General features: G+C 37.0%; 1 protein-coding gene across 12 annotated transcripts in view; it reads left to right on the top strand.

Annotated features, from left to right (window-relative positions):
- KATNIP (katanin interacting protein) overlaps positions 1–13,512 on the top strand; it is a 67,746-nt gene extending 54,234 nt beyond the window's left edge. For 7 of the 12 annotated variants that reach the window (XM_075515386.1, XM_075515388.1, XM_075515383.1 and 4 more), the window contains 8 exons: positions 915–1,072; positions 1,386–1,450; positions 2,637–2,747; positions 4,612–4,751; positions 7,334–7,435; positions 8,090–8,250; positions 10,603–10,691; positions 12,066–13,512. In XM_075515386.1, the coding sequence (XP_075371501.1) occupies positions 915–1,072; positions 1,386–1,450; positions 2,637–2,747; positions 4,612–4,751; positions 7,334–7,435; positions 8,090–8,250; positions 10,603–10,691; positions 12,066–12,121 (882 nt within the window). In that variant the 3' untranslated portion in view covers positions 12,122–13,512. Of the gene's footprint in view, positions 1–914; positions 1,073–1,385; positions 1,451–2,636; positions 2,987–4,611; positions 4,752–5,633; positions 6,538–7,333; positions 7,436–8,089; positions 8,251–10,602; positions 10,692–12,065 lie in introns of those variants that run through there. The other 5 variants (XR_012777654.1, XR_012777655.1, XR_012777652.1 and 2 more) reach the window with 5 other exon arrangements.
- Positions 13,513–13,990: the final 478 nt, after the last annotated feature.

The raw sequence follows: 13,990 nt of genomic DNA, 5'->3' as shown, positions 1-13,990 counted from the left end.
AAGTTGGGCCCCCGGTGAAGCTGACTTACTGGCTGGAGCAGCTGGAATTCCTTTGTGCTGCTCTTCAGGTGCTCTCCTGCTGACCTGTGATCCTTCTCCAGGCTCTGGGCATCTATTGCTGGCACTGGCATCAAACTGGTAGAAGTGGGATGGGTTGAGGTTTCCCTCCCCCAGCAACTTTAGTTTAAAGCCCTCTTCACCAGCTTGGCAAGCCTATGACCAAAGATGCTCTACCCCTTCTCTGACAGATGGACCTCATCAGCCCCCAGGTAGACCAGGTTTCTCAAAGTGAGTCCCATGATCTAAGTAGCCAAACCCCTGGCTGACTTGAAGGCTGAGTCTTTCCATTCTGTTGATGTGTGTATGTATTGCTGCGGGCTCAGGAATCATAGAATCATTTAGGTTGGAAAAGACCTTTAAGATCCTCAAGTCCAACCGTAAACATAGCATTGCCAAGTCCACCACTAAACCGCGTCCCTAAGCACCACATCTACACGTCTTTTAAATACCTTCAGGGATGGTGACTCAACCACTTCCCTGGGCAGCCTCTTCCAATGCTTGATGACCCTTTCAGTGAAGAAAGGAAGCTTCAGTTTGCCAAGATCTAGTGAGATGCAGTAATTGAAGGATCTCTTCAATACCTTACCCCCTCCCCCCCCAAATCCTCACCTCTCCCATCCCCATCAATGTCAGCTATGATGCTCTGAATTGCACACTGTGGGTTGCAACTGGTATCTGCTGGTTTAGGCTTTCTTTTGCCAAAGGATGTCATACTATAGAGGAATGAATTAAATATAACAAAATTATTGAAATGGTTTTTGCCTCTGAAGTGAATGCAATTGATTTGGATCTATTTTATTTTATGTACTGTAATGTCATGCCATGTAATGTTATGTTACGTTATTTTAAACAAGGCTAAGGTAGTCCATGTGTTGCTGGATGGTCACAGCATCTCCCCACCAGAGGGCTTTCTGATCCGCAAGGGACCAGGCAACTGCCATTTTGACTTTGCCCAAGAAATTCTCTTTCTTGACTATCTGCAGCCCCAGCTGATTAATAAAGTACGAAGGAGGTAATGTAGGATGTTTTTGCTATCTGAGCCACACAGCTTCTCTTAACTGTTTAATATTCTTTCATATTCTCTGTTGAAGCCATTTGTGTGAGACACCTTGATGAAAATATGAAGCACTTGGAGCAAAATGTTTCATTGGGTTTTAGCTGTATACTGTTAACCAGATTTTACTGAGATCAGAGGACAATCTAGTCCATAATCACAGGTGGGGTCGGGGGGTGGTGTTTTTGAAGGCTTAGTTCTTTGTGTTTGTTCTTTTCTGAATGAGCCAAGGGTACATAAAGAAATTATTTTGTCTTGATTTTTTTGGCAGGACTGCTTCAAAGAGAATGGAACAAGCCAGTATGGACTATGAAGCACCGTTAATGCCATGTGGTTGTATCCTTCTCTGTCATTTTTTTGACTTGTCATATAGAGTATTTTAGAGTTATATACTATGGTTATGAGTCCTGACCTTTTTGAATCCAACAATTTCTGGTGCTTTAATAAATTAACAAGATACCACGAATACGAGAAAGGCTTCCATTAAGTATGAATTAAGAATAAATAAATGGAACATACTATATGAATGCGTGACCTGTTTTCAGATACTCTGGTAGCTTTTCCTCCTGCCTTTTCTAATCCATACAAGCTGGAGCTAGAAGTTCATTAGCACAGTATCCAGCCAGCCTATCAAAGCTAGAAGTAGTCTTCATATTTTTGTGTATCTTTGAATGTTTGTCTCATTTTATATCTTTATTAAGGTTAACCAGAACTGTGTAATATTTTTGCCATTTTTCTTAATGTTTGTGGCTTTTTAAGCTTAAGTTTTCCTAGATAAGCACAGCCTTTTGTGATAATACTTACTGTCATGCCATCTATTTGATGGGCCTTTAAAATCATTAGGCTATTCTAACCAAATTTGGAGACAATGAGGTCTCAGCAATACTAAGTTCCTGCCGGTTTCATGAAAATCAGCGTCTGGGTAGAGCAAAGAGATGCAAATGAGTGCTCCATTAGAGAAATGGACAGCACGGACTCCATCATTACATTTTCTGCCATTCAGTTTAGGGGCTGGCCAATTATCACCTGTATAATTCAAAAGCAGGCAAAGGCATATTCAGAAAACACAGGGAGGCAGTAAAGGCTCCAAATAGGAGCTGGGGTGTTAATAAGTTGCAGTGTACGAGAAGGTAAGAGACACACTAAAAAAATTCAGTAGTTCTTCATCTGATGGAAGAACATATGTGAACATATATATGTGAACATGTATAGATGTAAACATATATACATTTGCCTATAGACTTTAGCCTAGTTGTACCACCTGCAGATGTTCATTTGTGTGTGTATTATCAAAAAAAGGCAGACTTCTTGTCTTAAAAGAAAATAGTTTATTCAGAGAGGTTTAAGACATAGTGAAGTCAGAAGTGAAAACCAGATTTTTTTTCACTGTCCTAAATTGCAAATAAGAGTGTCTGACATTGAGATGTGGGATGCAGAATAGTTTTGGAAACTGCAAATTAAATAGTCTGTTAGGACAAAGTATCAGTATAAAAATTTTCCTTAATAGCTTTTTGCTTTTTAGTTGTTTTCCAGTTTCAGCTTCTGACAAGTTGGGGTGATCCATACTACATTGGTTTGAATGGACTTGAGTTGTTCAATGAACATGGAGACCAAATCTTACTAACTGAAAACAGTATCCTTCTACAGACCAAGCGCCTCTATTCCTTTCAGATACACAGTTTGCTCCCTGGCAAATTATCATATGGCATCACTTGCTACTTCTTCCAAATTGCCAGTTTATCCTATGTGATTACTCTGCTTGTATTTCTCTATATTTGCGTGATGATACTTGTTTCCATATGTTCTGATGTATTCTATATTCTTTCAGAACATTTCTTCTCTGAATTGGATGCACCAACAAAGCAGGACAAGGTTAGAGAAGGGAAGGCTTAAGACGGATATGGTATTTTTTGCTATCAGTATTTATTTCTTCTATAGTATGGAAGGACGAGAAAGTTTGATGAGCTATAAATTCATAAGAAAAGGTTGAGCTCAGTTTTTTGTTATAGAATCTTTCATTGTGCCAGAAGAAAGAGATTTTTCATAACTCTTGTTCTGGAGCTTTAGGCTATTCTAGACACCTGATCCAGTCGTGAAGATAAGGGCTGAGACTTTGAATTTGATTCAGTGTTCCCTGGGTAACCAACAGAGGGAATGAAGGACATGTTTGAAAGATTCATAGCCATCAAGGTTACACTTCAGTGCTCTGTATCAGCTAAAGTCTCTTAAGAGCTGAAAGCTTCATACCCCAACATATAATTCACATAGTTCAGTCACATGGAAGAAACAGTTTCTTAGCCAACTAGAAAGGATAAAAAGCATGGATGCTGCATGAATTGTATGTCTCTAAGGATCCTCATTGCCTAATAAATAGAGGATACAATGAAAAAGGTAATAAAGGCTTTTTCCTGAGTGCTATTTTTATTTGTATCTTGTATGATACATGATGAACTTGAAACATCTGTAATGGAGAAGAAGCGTTTTGAAATTTAAAAGTGGTAACAAATTGTTTTTAAGAACAGGGGATCTTTAACGTAGCTTTTAAATGGTGTGTCTTTACAGTACAATACAATGCCAGGTAAAGAGACCTCAGCTCGTTTTGAATGATGGCCTGTTTCTGCCTGTACAGTAGTGGTGCTTGGATATATTAGGATCCCAAAAAGAGCACATTTGTCTTAGGGCAGTACTAAATGTGGTAATTCAGTACTGAGTCTGGAGGAAGCTTTTCTTAAACAGTTGAGGCATTGCTGTGTTATTCCTTAAATTCTTTATAAATACTTACAGACTCAGGCCTTTTAGAAAGCAGGACAAGGGGAAATTAATGTCCCTCAAACTGGATTGCTAGGGATTTATAGTTCTGAAGACAGTGCCATCCATCCACATTTCTTTGCATGTCTTTAACATACATACGTTTTTAACATGAATGTTCTCTTTTGGACAAAATCTGGTTGCCTAGAAAGCCTGTTCAATAGAAGGTTTAATCTTTCCCTCTCAAAGAACTGAAAGAAGGCCTTATTAGACAGTGACTGATTTTTGTCACAAACCTTGAGGAACTCAAGAAAAACCTAGTCTGACTGATTACTACCTCCTGCAAGGACACTTTTCTTGAGATATGTTTCATATGAGGAGTTCTCACAAGTTCATGCTAAAAAAATGGGGCTTTGTTACAAAAAAGCTGGGAAGTGCCTATTCCTGATAAGGGAACGTTATTGATGAAGTTGTAAATACATATTTGAAAATAAATTAAATGCAGCTAGTTAATTTATTCCTATTTTAAAAATAATTTTGAATGCCAGAGTCTGTAAGGGTTGTCCTGCTTTTAAAAATGTGCCCCCAAGTTCCTCAGCTACCTATGTGAAGTACTCGGAGTATTTTTAAGTTTTACTGCTGTAATGGCGAATACTCGCTCATGAAATCTGGAAGAGCAAGCACGACCTTTTAAATATGGTGTTTCTGAAATGTACTTTTTGGTTATTTACACTTAAAATTTTTTTCAGATATTGCTGCTTTTCCAGATAGTGTCAACATTTTAGAAGATGTATCTGGAGACATCCGAACTCCAGACAAACTAATTGACAGAGTAAATGACACAACCGATGGCCGACATATGTGGCTTGCACCAGTTCTTCCTGGTTTGGTACATTTTCCCTTTTCATTCCATTTTAGTGATGTGCAGAGATGTAGCTAGAAGCATAAAGGAAAGGGGAAGCATACATAATTTTTAGGTAAATTTGATATTAGTAAATGATGCTAAATTACTGCCTTTTAGAAGAAGTTCTTTTTATTGCAGTTTCTCTTCACTGCAAAGATAGCAGCAGTATAGATTTGCCAGGTTTGTAATCTCCTTCTGTCTCCATGGTGCAACAGCAGAAGAATTTCCAAGGCTAGCAAAGATGTTTTTTCAGTTACTATGATAGAGATACCGACAAAGGAGTTTAATATGTGTGTTTTGTGCAATAAACACCTTTCAAATGGGAGCAGACTGGGATCTTAAATTTATTTTTACAAAAAGCAATGAATGTTGTTCCAGCAGTGAGAATTTTTTTAATCTCATTATCTGTGTTGAATTCAAATTCATAAATTAGAGATGACAGACTTAGTATTTCATGTCCTAAGGTCCCAGGTGATTCAGCCCTTTTAGAAGCCCAATGTTTAAAATATGGGGTATCAAATATCTAAACAGGAAAAGTAGATAAACTTAGATGATTTCTGACTTTGTTTTGGGAGAGGACATTTTTTATGGGCCTGTTATGGACATCATTAAGATGTATTTATTTCTTAGAAGAGGATGGATTTCAAAAGTAACAAAATGTAAACCTGATGTGTGATATGTTGTAGCTTACTGTGTTGGAAAGATCCTTACTCCATATGTTACAGTTATTAATTAGAATATTAAAAGCAAAGAATTAAGTCAATTTTGAAAATGCTTCATGTATCATTATATGTTGTAATGCAGTGGGTATAATTAAGATAAAGCTTTTAAGTATACTTGGGAATACTGGCCACTTGCATTTCTTAGGAAAATGGAAGGTCCGTGTAATGCTTGAGGCTCCTACTGTGTAGATCCCACATCTTGAATCCTGGTAATTAATTTGACGGGATGCTCAGATGTCCATTATAACATCATGAATGATTGATTTGACAACCATCTGAGTTTGCTCATGTCCTTATAAAAGACATGCTTGCAGAGGCTATTTCATTTTGGCAAAAGGAAAATAACAGTACCTGGGGTTCTAGCACAGATGCATACACTGTTTTGTGGTGTTATGTCTGACACCAAAGTACTGTAGAAGAACGTAAGATATCAGTATTAAAAGAGTAAATTGATAAAGTGTGATATGCAGGAGGGAAGAGTAAGCAATTTAATGGCACTTTCTGCCCTTAAACCGTAGCAAATTTTACCTTTTCAAGATCCACATAGTACTTTTCTCTCTTCCATCTTCCATGATATGGTTGTACAGCCAGGAAGTGCAAATGGATTAAGCAATCAGCCTATTCATGATGATCCTCTGTAGCTGGGATGCTGAACCAGAGCTTGTGTATACTTACATCCTCATTGCTAGGCTGCTTTGAAACATGCCGGTTGCCTAGAAAGCTGAATTAACTCTTTGCTATATTGGAAGGTTCGAAAGCTTTAATGACATTTTATATTATAGCCTTTCTTTTCCTTTCTAAATAACTTTTCCTTTCTAATTCTAAAAGTGTTTTTATCTTTTGCGAATTTATTACTAATGTAAGTACAATTTGAATTCTTTGTTCCCCTGTTACAGATTGTCATTTTATTTGTTTGAATGTATTTTCCATCAAATCTATCATTTGCTGTGAGACTAACAATTGCTATTGGAGACTATGCCCAAATTGTCTTCTGGAAAATCACAGATATAAACATTTCTATTGATCACATCTACCTTTCTTTCTTCAGTTAAAAAAAATGCATAATGATTCAATACAACTAACTATATCTTCTCCAGTGCATCAAAGGATTAAAACTTCAGAGGATGCTAGAGATGAAGTTTAAGATATGTTGTCTCAAAGTTGATACAGTAGCTCATAAAAGGAATAGCATAGAATTAACTGCAATAGGCAAGATTGGTTTCCTACAGCCTAATCTTTGGTCTTAACATCTTGACATTAATGTCACCGAAAGTAAAATGAACAATACCTCAAGCAATAATTGTTTAGCAAGCATCTGGAGAATCGTCTCTACATTCCTATTAGTGTACATCACACAAAAATTGCAAAATTTCTGCAAGAGCTTTCAAAGTCAGAGGATATAGGAGAAATTTTAGTCTTGCAAATAGAAAAGTGGATTCCATTCATATTTGGTAGAATAGAATAGAATAGAATAAATAGAATAGAATAGAATAGGACACCAGCTTGTCTTATCCTGAACACATGTCCGTATTTGGTGGATTAAATACTCATTAAAAGTGTCTCTCTACCCCTCCTCCCATCGACTAGCAGTCCAGGATGACAAGGTCAGGTGTAGATGTCATCTTCTGATGAGTTATATGTACATTTGAGAGGGCAGCTCTAGGGTAGAGACAACATCTCTGAATTATGAACAGAGATGATAGCGGAACTTAAATTCTTAGCATCAGTTATCTGTCCTCTAGCTATATCTCGTTAAATACGGACCTCTTTTGATGGAACATGCATGAGAATGTCACTTCTTTGGGGAATTTGTGCTGTTAAATATAAATTAAATCTTTTTTACAGGTGAATAGGGTATATGTCATTTTTGATGTACCTACTACTGTGTCAATGATCAAGTTATGGAATTATGCCAAAACACCTCAGAGAGGTGTGAAAGAATTCGGTGTAAGTAATTTTTGTATGCATTTTGCATGTTCTGGTGAGTCAGCTTGCTTGATTTCTGTACTTATTTTCACAGTTTACTGAAGTGTGATTCCATATAATCTCAAAGGATGGGATTCATCTCATTTAACTCTGCATTTAGTATTAAAATGACTAATCTATGCCAGTCATTTGTCCTCCCTTTCTTGTCCGGGGAAAGAACACTTTATCTGATTTTTTTCTTAGATAATTGTCTTAAGATAGGATAATGCTTTCCTTTTTCCACTGACTATAGAGCAGGCCTGGAAGACTAGCTTAAACTACAAACCCAAGTTTTAGACAGCTGAAGTGAAGTGAGATTCATTAATTCCTAGATTTAAGAGTGATTCACTCCAGTTAATAGAATGGCAATTATGTAAAACACGAAATACATTTTTAATTACGTACTTGAAAGCTGCATTAGAAACATCAGTGAGAATACAAAAACTTGGAAAAAAAAAATCAAAACCCAGCAGCAAATAGAGAGAAATGGAAGTTTTAAGGAACAAAAGCTAAACTAATGACCAGACTTGTGAAACGAACAGGGCAAAACGATTTCTAGTTGATTGATAGAGAAACTGCTGAAAACAATGCCTGATCTCTAGATGCTTTGTTTGTTTGTTTCTTAAATATCTTTAGCTTCTGGTGGATGACTTGCTTGTGTACAATGGGATTCTGGATATGGTGAACCATGTAGTATCAGGCATCCTACCAACCTGTGATCCAGTGGTCCCGTATCATACCATTCTCTTTACAGACGATGAGAAGATTTGCCATCAGGAGAAGAGAACTGTTATTAGGTATGTGAGTGGATCTTGATTGGAAGAACGAATCTTGTTTTCAAAAAATGTTTTTATGTGACTAATGTCAGCAATATGTATATTGCTATAGAAAATTCCCTTCCAGAGCATACTCAGCCTCACTTAATGGGAAATAACCAATAGTTTTTTAGATACTAGGACCAAATTACCAGCTTTATTTGTTAGCATTTTTTTAGCACTTACTGGGGTTCATGATTCATACTTACATATGTTTTCATGGAAGCCTACAGTAATAAACACAAAAGAAAGAAGTTAGGCTTCCTTAGAGGAGAAATAACAAATCCCAATGATATTACATGGAGGGAAAAAAAAAAAAAGAAAGTTAATGAAAAAGAACCAAACATCAAAAGTGAAGAAAAGAAAGTCCTCTTATTTTGGCACAAATACTAATTAAGAAACCAGAATTCTACTATTTTATAAACGTTCTAAAATAATGAATGTCTTAAATGAGAAATGAATGGCATTCAGAGGAATGACACTTCGAAACCACTGAGTCGGCAACTCAGAAAATATGATGAAATGTAGTGAAAAATGCACTTTCAGAAGGTCAGGATTGATAGGGTCTAAAAAGCAGTCCCTAGCAAGGAAAATAAAGATTGAAAGAATAATTTATTTTAAATGAGATTTAAAAGGGAAAAATCGAAAGCTTATAGAAACACTTTCTTATACATTGCACAGCTAACAAATAGAATGTCTTGCACATATATCACTTGGGGAAAAAAGGCGACAGTTTTGCATTCAAAAATGGCACATGATTCGTTCAGAAGAATATTCAAATATTTAGAAATAAGTGGAAGGAACATAAGCTGTCCTGATTAAGAACAGAAGTTCACATTTGCCTTTGGATTTGTTTTCCTGCGGTTCTCTAAAGCATTGGCTGTTGGCCACTGGTACTGTCAGACGTTGAAATAAATTCTTATTGTTTGGATGTATTGTGTTAGACTCATGTTCCTGTACAAGTGGCTGTGTTGTCATGGTAAGATTTGGAGGTAAACAATTTTTCAAGTGCAAAAGTTACTGAAATGAAAATGTCTGGAGGAAATACAAGTTTTGAGAAAATTTTCGGTGGGATATAGAAAGGAAGAGGAGAAATGAACCTTTACTTTCTTCAGCTTAACGTCTTTCTTTGAGTGAAGTTGTTTTATTGGAAGCAGAGAAGCACTAGCTGTAATCATAGACCTTTTTCATATAACTTCCTTTGCACATATTTATAGGACATATATCCTTTGACTTAGTTTTATGAGGGGTACACTTTTTGGGTCATGCAAACGGCATGATCTGTTTTCCAGTCAAGAACATGCAGAGTTTCTTCTCTTCTAGACTTCCTGTGCAGGAGCTTTCGTGGTCTTTCTTCTTAGCCTGTTTTGCAATCTTCTGTTCCCTTTTTGCACCTACTACCCAACTAAAATATAGGGTACTTCAGCAATAGAAGACAAATCCCTTACTACATGCTGGATAATCTCCCTCCATTTAAAAAATGCTCTTGAGCTTTTATATATTGTTACTTCTGATTTTGGCCTGTTCTCTTTCACATGTCACTGTTCAGTATTTTATGAACCCTGAACTTGAGTCTGATATTATCATCAATACCTTAAGTTCTGATTTACTTCAGTATTGGTTCCCCTGTTTCACTCTGACAGTTTGAGAGACATTACATTTTTCTCCAAAAATAGAAACCTATTTTGTGCAGTATTTGTAGAGAAAAGAAAAATACACTTCTTTTTTTCCAAAGGCATGGATGTTTTGTTTTTGTCTGTGTGAAAGGGAGATGTTATTAGTGATGTTTTCTTTAACGTTCAATTCAGCTCATATTTTTTTCTGTAATTTGTTTAATTTAATTTAACTTTGAAGTTATTACTTCTTTCCCAAAAAGAAATTGTTAAAATTTTGCAGCAGCCTGCAAACAAAACTTGTCACAGTAAATGAATTTTGTTTAGGTCAGAAAATTTTCAAATAATGCTATATCAACATTACAAAACAGCGTTAAGCTCCATATAAGGATTTTTATACCCTCTTTGATTTAAAATCTCACTTTGGTTAATGTGGTTCAAGCTGTGTAGGCAGGCAAGAAAATTGTAGAGTGACTATGATATTTATATTTGAATGTGTGCCTGAATGAATGCCACTAATTAAAACTGGCAAGAAATCCTTCAGGTGGCTGCAGACAGAATGCCTTTCCTTTCTAGACAGTCTCATATAAAGTGGCTGTGCTTCATAGCTTTGTTTAGCCTCCAGGATCTAAATAACTTACTTGGTAACCTTTTCCCTGACTGTCGTAACTTTTCACAATGTTGATTATTTTGGCTATTGTACTGCTTTTAATCTTTTCAGCAATCATGTGGGAGATCAGGATGTACAAATGATGAATGAAAATGAGATCGTCACAAACAGCAAAAAGAAGCAGGCTGTGGCTGATCCAGGTTAGTTCTGTCTTCTACAGTTTTCTTCTGCTCACTTTCTACAGAGACAGTATGGATAATGAACATTGCTATAGACCTAAAGTGGGAAAAGTGGGGAGACTTACACCTCTTTTATATATTTAGTTCTACTTTTTCTACCATAGGAAGGCAAACCAGAAATGTCATACTCTGGTGGATTTTTATTCTACATCTAAATCTGAAAGTGGATTACATAAATCAAAAATGTTATGTGGCATGTAGTCATAGCTTATACCAACACATACACAGAAGTCCTCAGGAAAGAAACTGATTGAAGATAAACTGAAAACTGATGTTAATTATACAGGTTCACGGACAGATTTTGGAATAATAGACTCATTGCATCCCCGCTGGCCTTTTAAGCAGCTTTAGAGATGATGGATATGTGTCTCAGAATTAGCTGCTTGTTGCTCCTCAAGCAAATCCAAAATCACGATAAGTGTAACAAGGGGAAAAACATGTTGATGTTATTCCTCCCACTGTCTTTCTGGTTGGTCTTTTCTCTTACAAAGTGATAATTAAAAAGACAACCTCTTTTTTTCCCAAGGAGAAAGAGTAGATTGTATTTATAGTCTGAAGAGTCCCAGTCATTCGTTGTAAATTACTCAGAATAGCTCCCTAAATACATTACAAATTCTCAGCCAAGCTGGTATATTCATGATTGTTTTTTTCTCCTGAGCATGACACTTTCTCCAATTAGTATCTCTAGAAAGTGTTACAGAAATTATTTGATGGCATTTAATAACAGTTCTGTAGGAGAAGGATTTGAAATGCCATTGCCTGTACAAGTGCAGCTTCAAAGTTATTAGTATATTAGCACTACCTGTGTCAAAAATATTTTGAACATCTCTGTGCCTGTTGTAATGACATCCTGGTTTCCAGTGCAGACATACCCTATATCCAGTAAAGAATAGCTCTCATTGCCACGGCCATCATATCTGTTGTTCAAGCGTTAAGGACACAGAATGCCTGTGAAGTCATCAGTTGAGGATTGCCTATTGCCATCTGCCCCATGTCTCCTCTGTAGTACTTACTGGTATCAGCCGCAGCGTGCTGATAACATAGGTTCATAGACTGATTTGGGTCGGAGGAGACTTCAGGGGGTCCCCTCCTGAGGGAGGGTCCAACCTCCTACTCAGAACAGGGTCAACACTGAATTCAGACCAGATTCCATAGGAAAGCGATTACATGGGACTGTGAAAAAATTGTCAGTGTAAGAAACATTACTGAGAAGAGTAGCTTAGCTTTCATTCTGGGATGGAAAGAGAAATGTGCATGTTTCTTCCTCATTTTAGTCTGTGGCTTCACTGTTAATACAGATACAGTCTTAAAACAGCACCCAATTTTCCTTAACAGCTTTGCGTCCAAAAACCTGCATATGTGAAAAAGGACTGCAGAGGAGGAAAAGATAACAAGGGATTGTGATTGGAAAGTCCTGAATATACCCAGCCCAAAATACCTGCAATCTAGCTCTTCAAGATATGTATCATCCAAATGGAAGATTTTCCATGTCTGCTGCTGCTGAACCACCTCCTGTCTTATGAGAGGAAGTTTTCTTCACTACAGGAAATTTTCTTCAGTAATGAAATTTAAAGCACAAATTCAGTTGTCTGGGTTTTTAAATTGTCATTATCTGTCTGATTTTTTTTCCCCCTCTCTTAATTGAAAATCCGGGGAGGAAGGGACATAAAGGAGTGAGTGAGAACCTTATTGCTAACTGACAACTGTTCCTGTCAAGTACCAAGAACTTGGGTGAAGCAGGATGGTCATAACAAGAGGCTTTCAGAGTATTTCTCAAGCTTTAATTCCTAAATCCTCGCTGGGTGATCATGAAGCTCCTCACTGGAAGGAAGTGTCTGCTTTGTTTCTGATGCCTGTAAATAGTTCTGTGGGAAATGAACTTCTTAGAGGAAGTATTCTTTACCTCTCTGTTTCTGGGCTGCCACTGTGTGTTTTGATGCCGTGGCTCTCTCTAGGGGCTGACACTGATTCTGACATCTGGAGACATGCCACTGGCTATGGAGAAGTGTGATGACTGCTTTTAGAAAATGGAGATCAGGAAGTGGGTTTATCAAGGTTTAATAAGTAAATTTCAGCTGTCACTTCTCTCATCTTTTGCAGTGAAATAATGATTTCTTTCATTATTTCACTACCATGAAAAAAGCAAAATAGGTGTTTTGTCTGAAGTGCCATTGGCAGGCACGCTACACGTTCTTCAGAGTCCTCCTGCTACAGAGCAATGCTCTTTTCTCCTGTTTTGCCTGCATTTGGTTATGGGAACAGGGAGGCCATACCTCTGTGCTGCACCAACTAGATCTGTTGCCAGCAACGTATCATCACTGTTGAGAAATGGTAAATGCATTTTAACTAGAAGAAGGTAAGGAGTGAACTGCATTTTTAAATACAAAATACTCTGCATATGTAGTTGTTTAAACAAAAACTCTAACCAAATAATTATGCTGCAGGATTTGTAGCTATGCAAATGTACTTTTCACTGAAAAATTGTCAGTGGTGACAACTTGTAAATCTCTCCATAGAAGATTCTTCCTTTCTCATTTAGAACTCGCTTGTATTTTCCAGAGAGAACTGAATGCTCTGAATTCAGTATACGCTTTTAGACATGAAACAGAGATATACTATTGCAGCTCCTGATACAGAATCAAAATATGCTGCTTCCCTTTGTGTACTGTCAGGAGTGCAATATCTTGTATATTCGCTTATAAAAAGCATACTTCTTAGCTGTTGTTGGCTAAACTGAAAAGACTCAAGGTAGCAATGCATTTCCCAGATTTCTGTGTATTGATGGAGCAACAAAATGTATTTTGTACTAAATACAAACCACTTTACTTCTAAATGTAAAATAGTGCACGTGAGTATATTGTACTTTGTTTAAAGGCTCTTCCCAAACTACACTGACAAAGGTACCCTTCTGTTGTTCTGAGAACTGTCTGCCCTCATGTGTTTACCAGTGTAGCTCTACCAAGAACCAAGTTTTAATTTTTGCTCCAAATCAGATAACCATTTCATGCAACTCAAAATGAAAAAGAGGAGGAGCTGAAAGGAGGGTTATTGGTAGGGCTAAGAACAGATATATATCTATGCGTTTGCAAGAGGAGAGGCTATAGCAAGGTTTTTAAGACTTAAGGCACAATCACAGATTTGTTATATAGGCAATCTCTAGATGAGATGAGGCCTGTCACATTGTCTGTTCGTCTGAGAAAATTGCATTGAATGTGAAGAGAAATGAAACCTGTCGCATTTCCTGGCACAGAATAGCATCC

This window comes from Mycteria americana, chromosome 12 (assembly GCF_035582795.1).
Source record: "Mycteria americana isolate JAX WOST 10 ecotype Jacksonville Zoo and Gardens chromosome 12, USCA_MyAme_1.0, whole genome shotgun sequence".
NCBI classification, from domain to species: domain Eukaryota; kingdom Metazoa; phylum Chordata; class Aves; order Ciconiiformes; family Ciconiidae; genus Mycteria; species Mycteria americana.
This window is presented reverse-complemented; position numbering and strand designations above follow the sequence as displayed.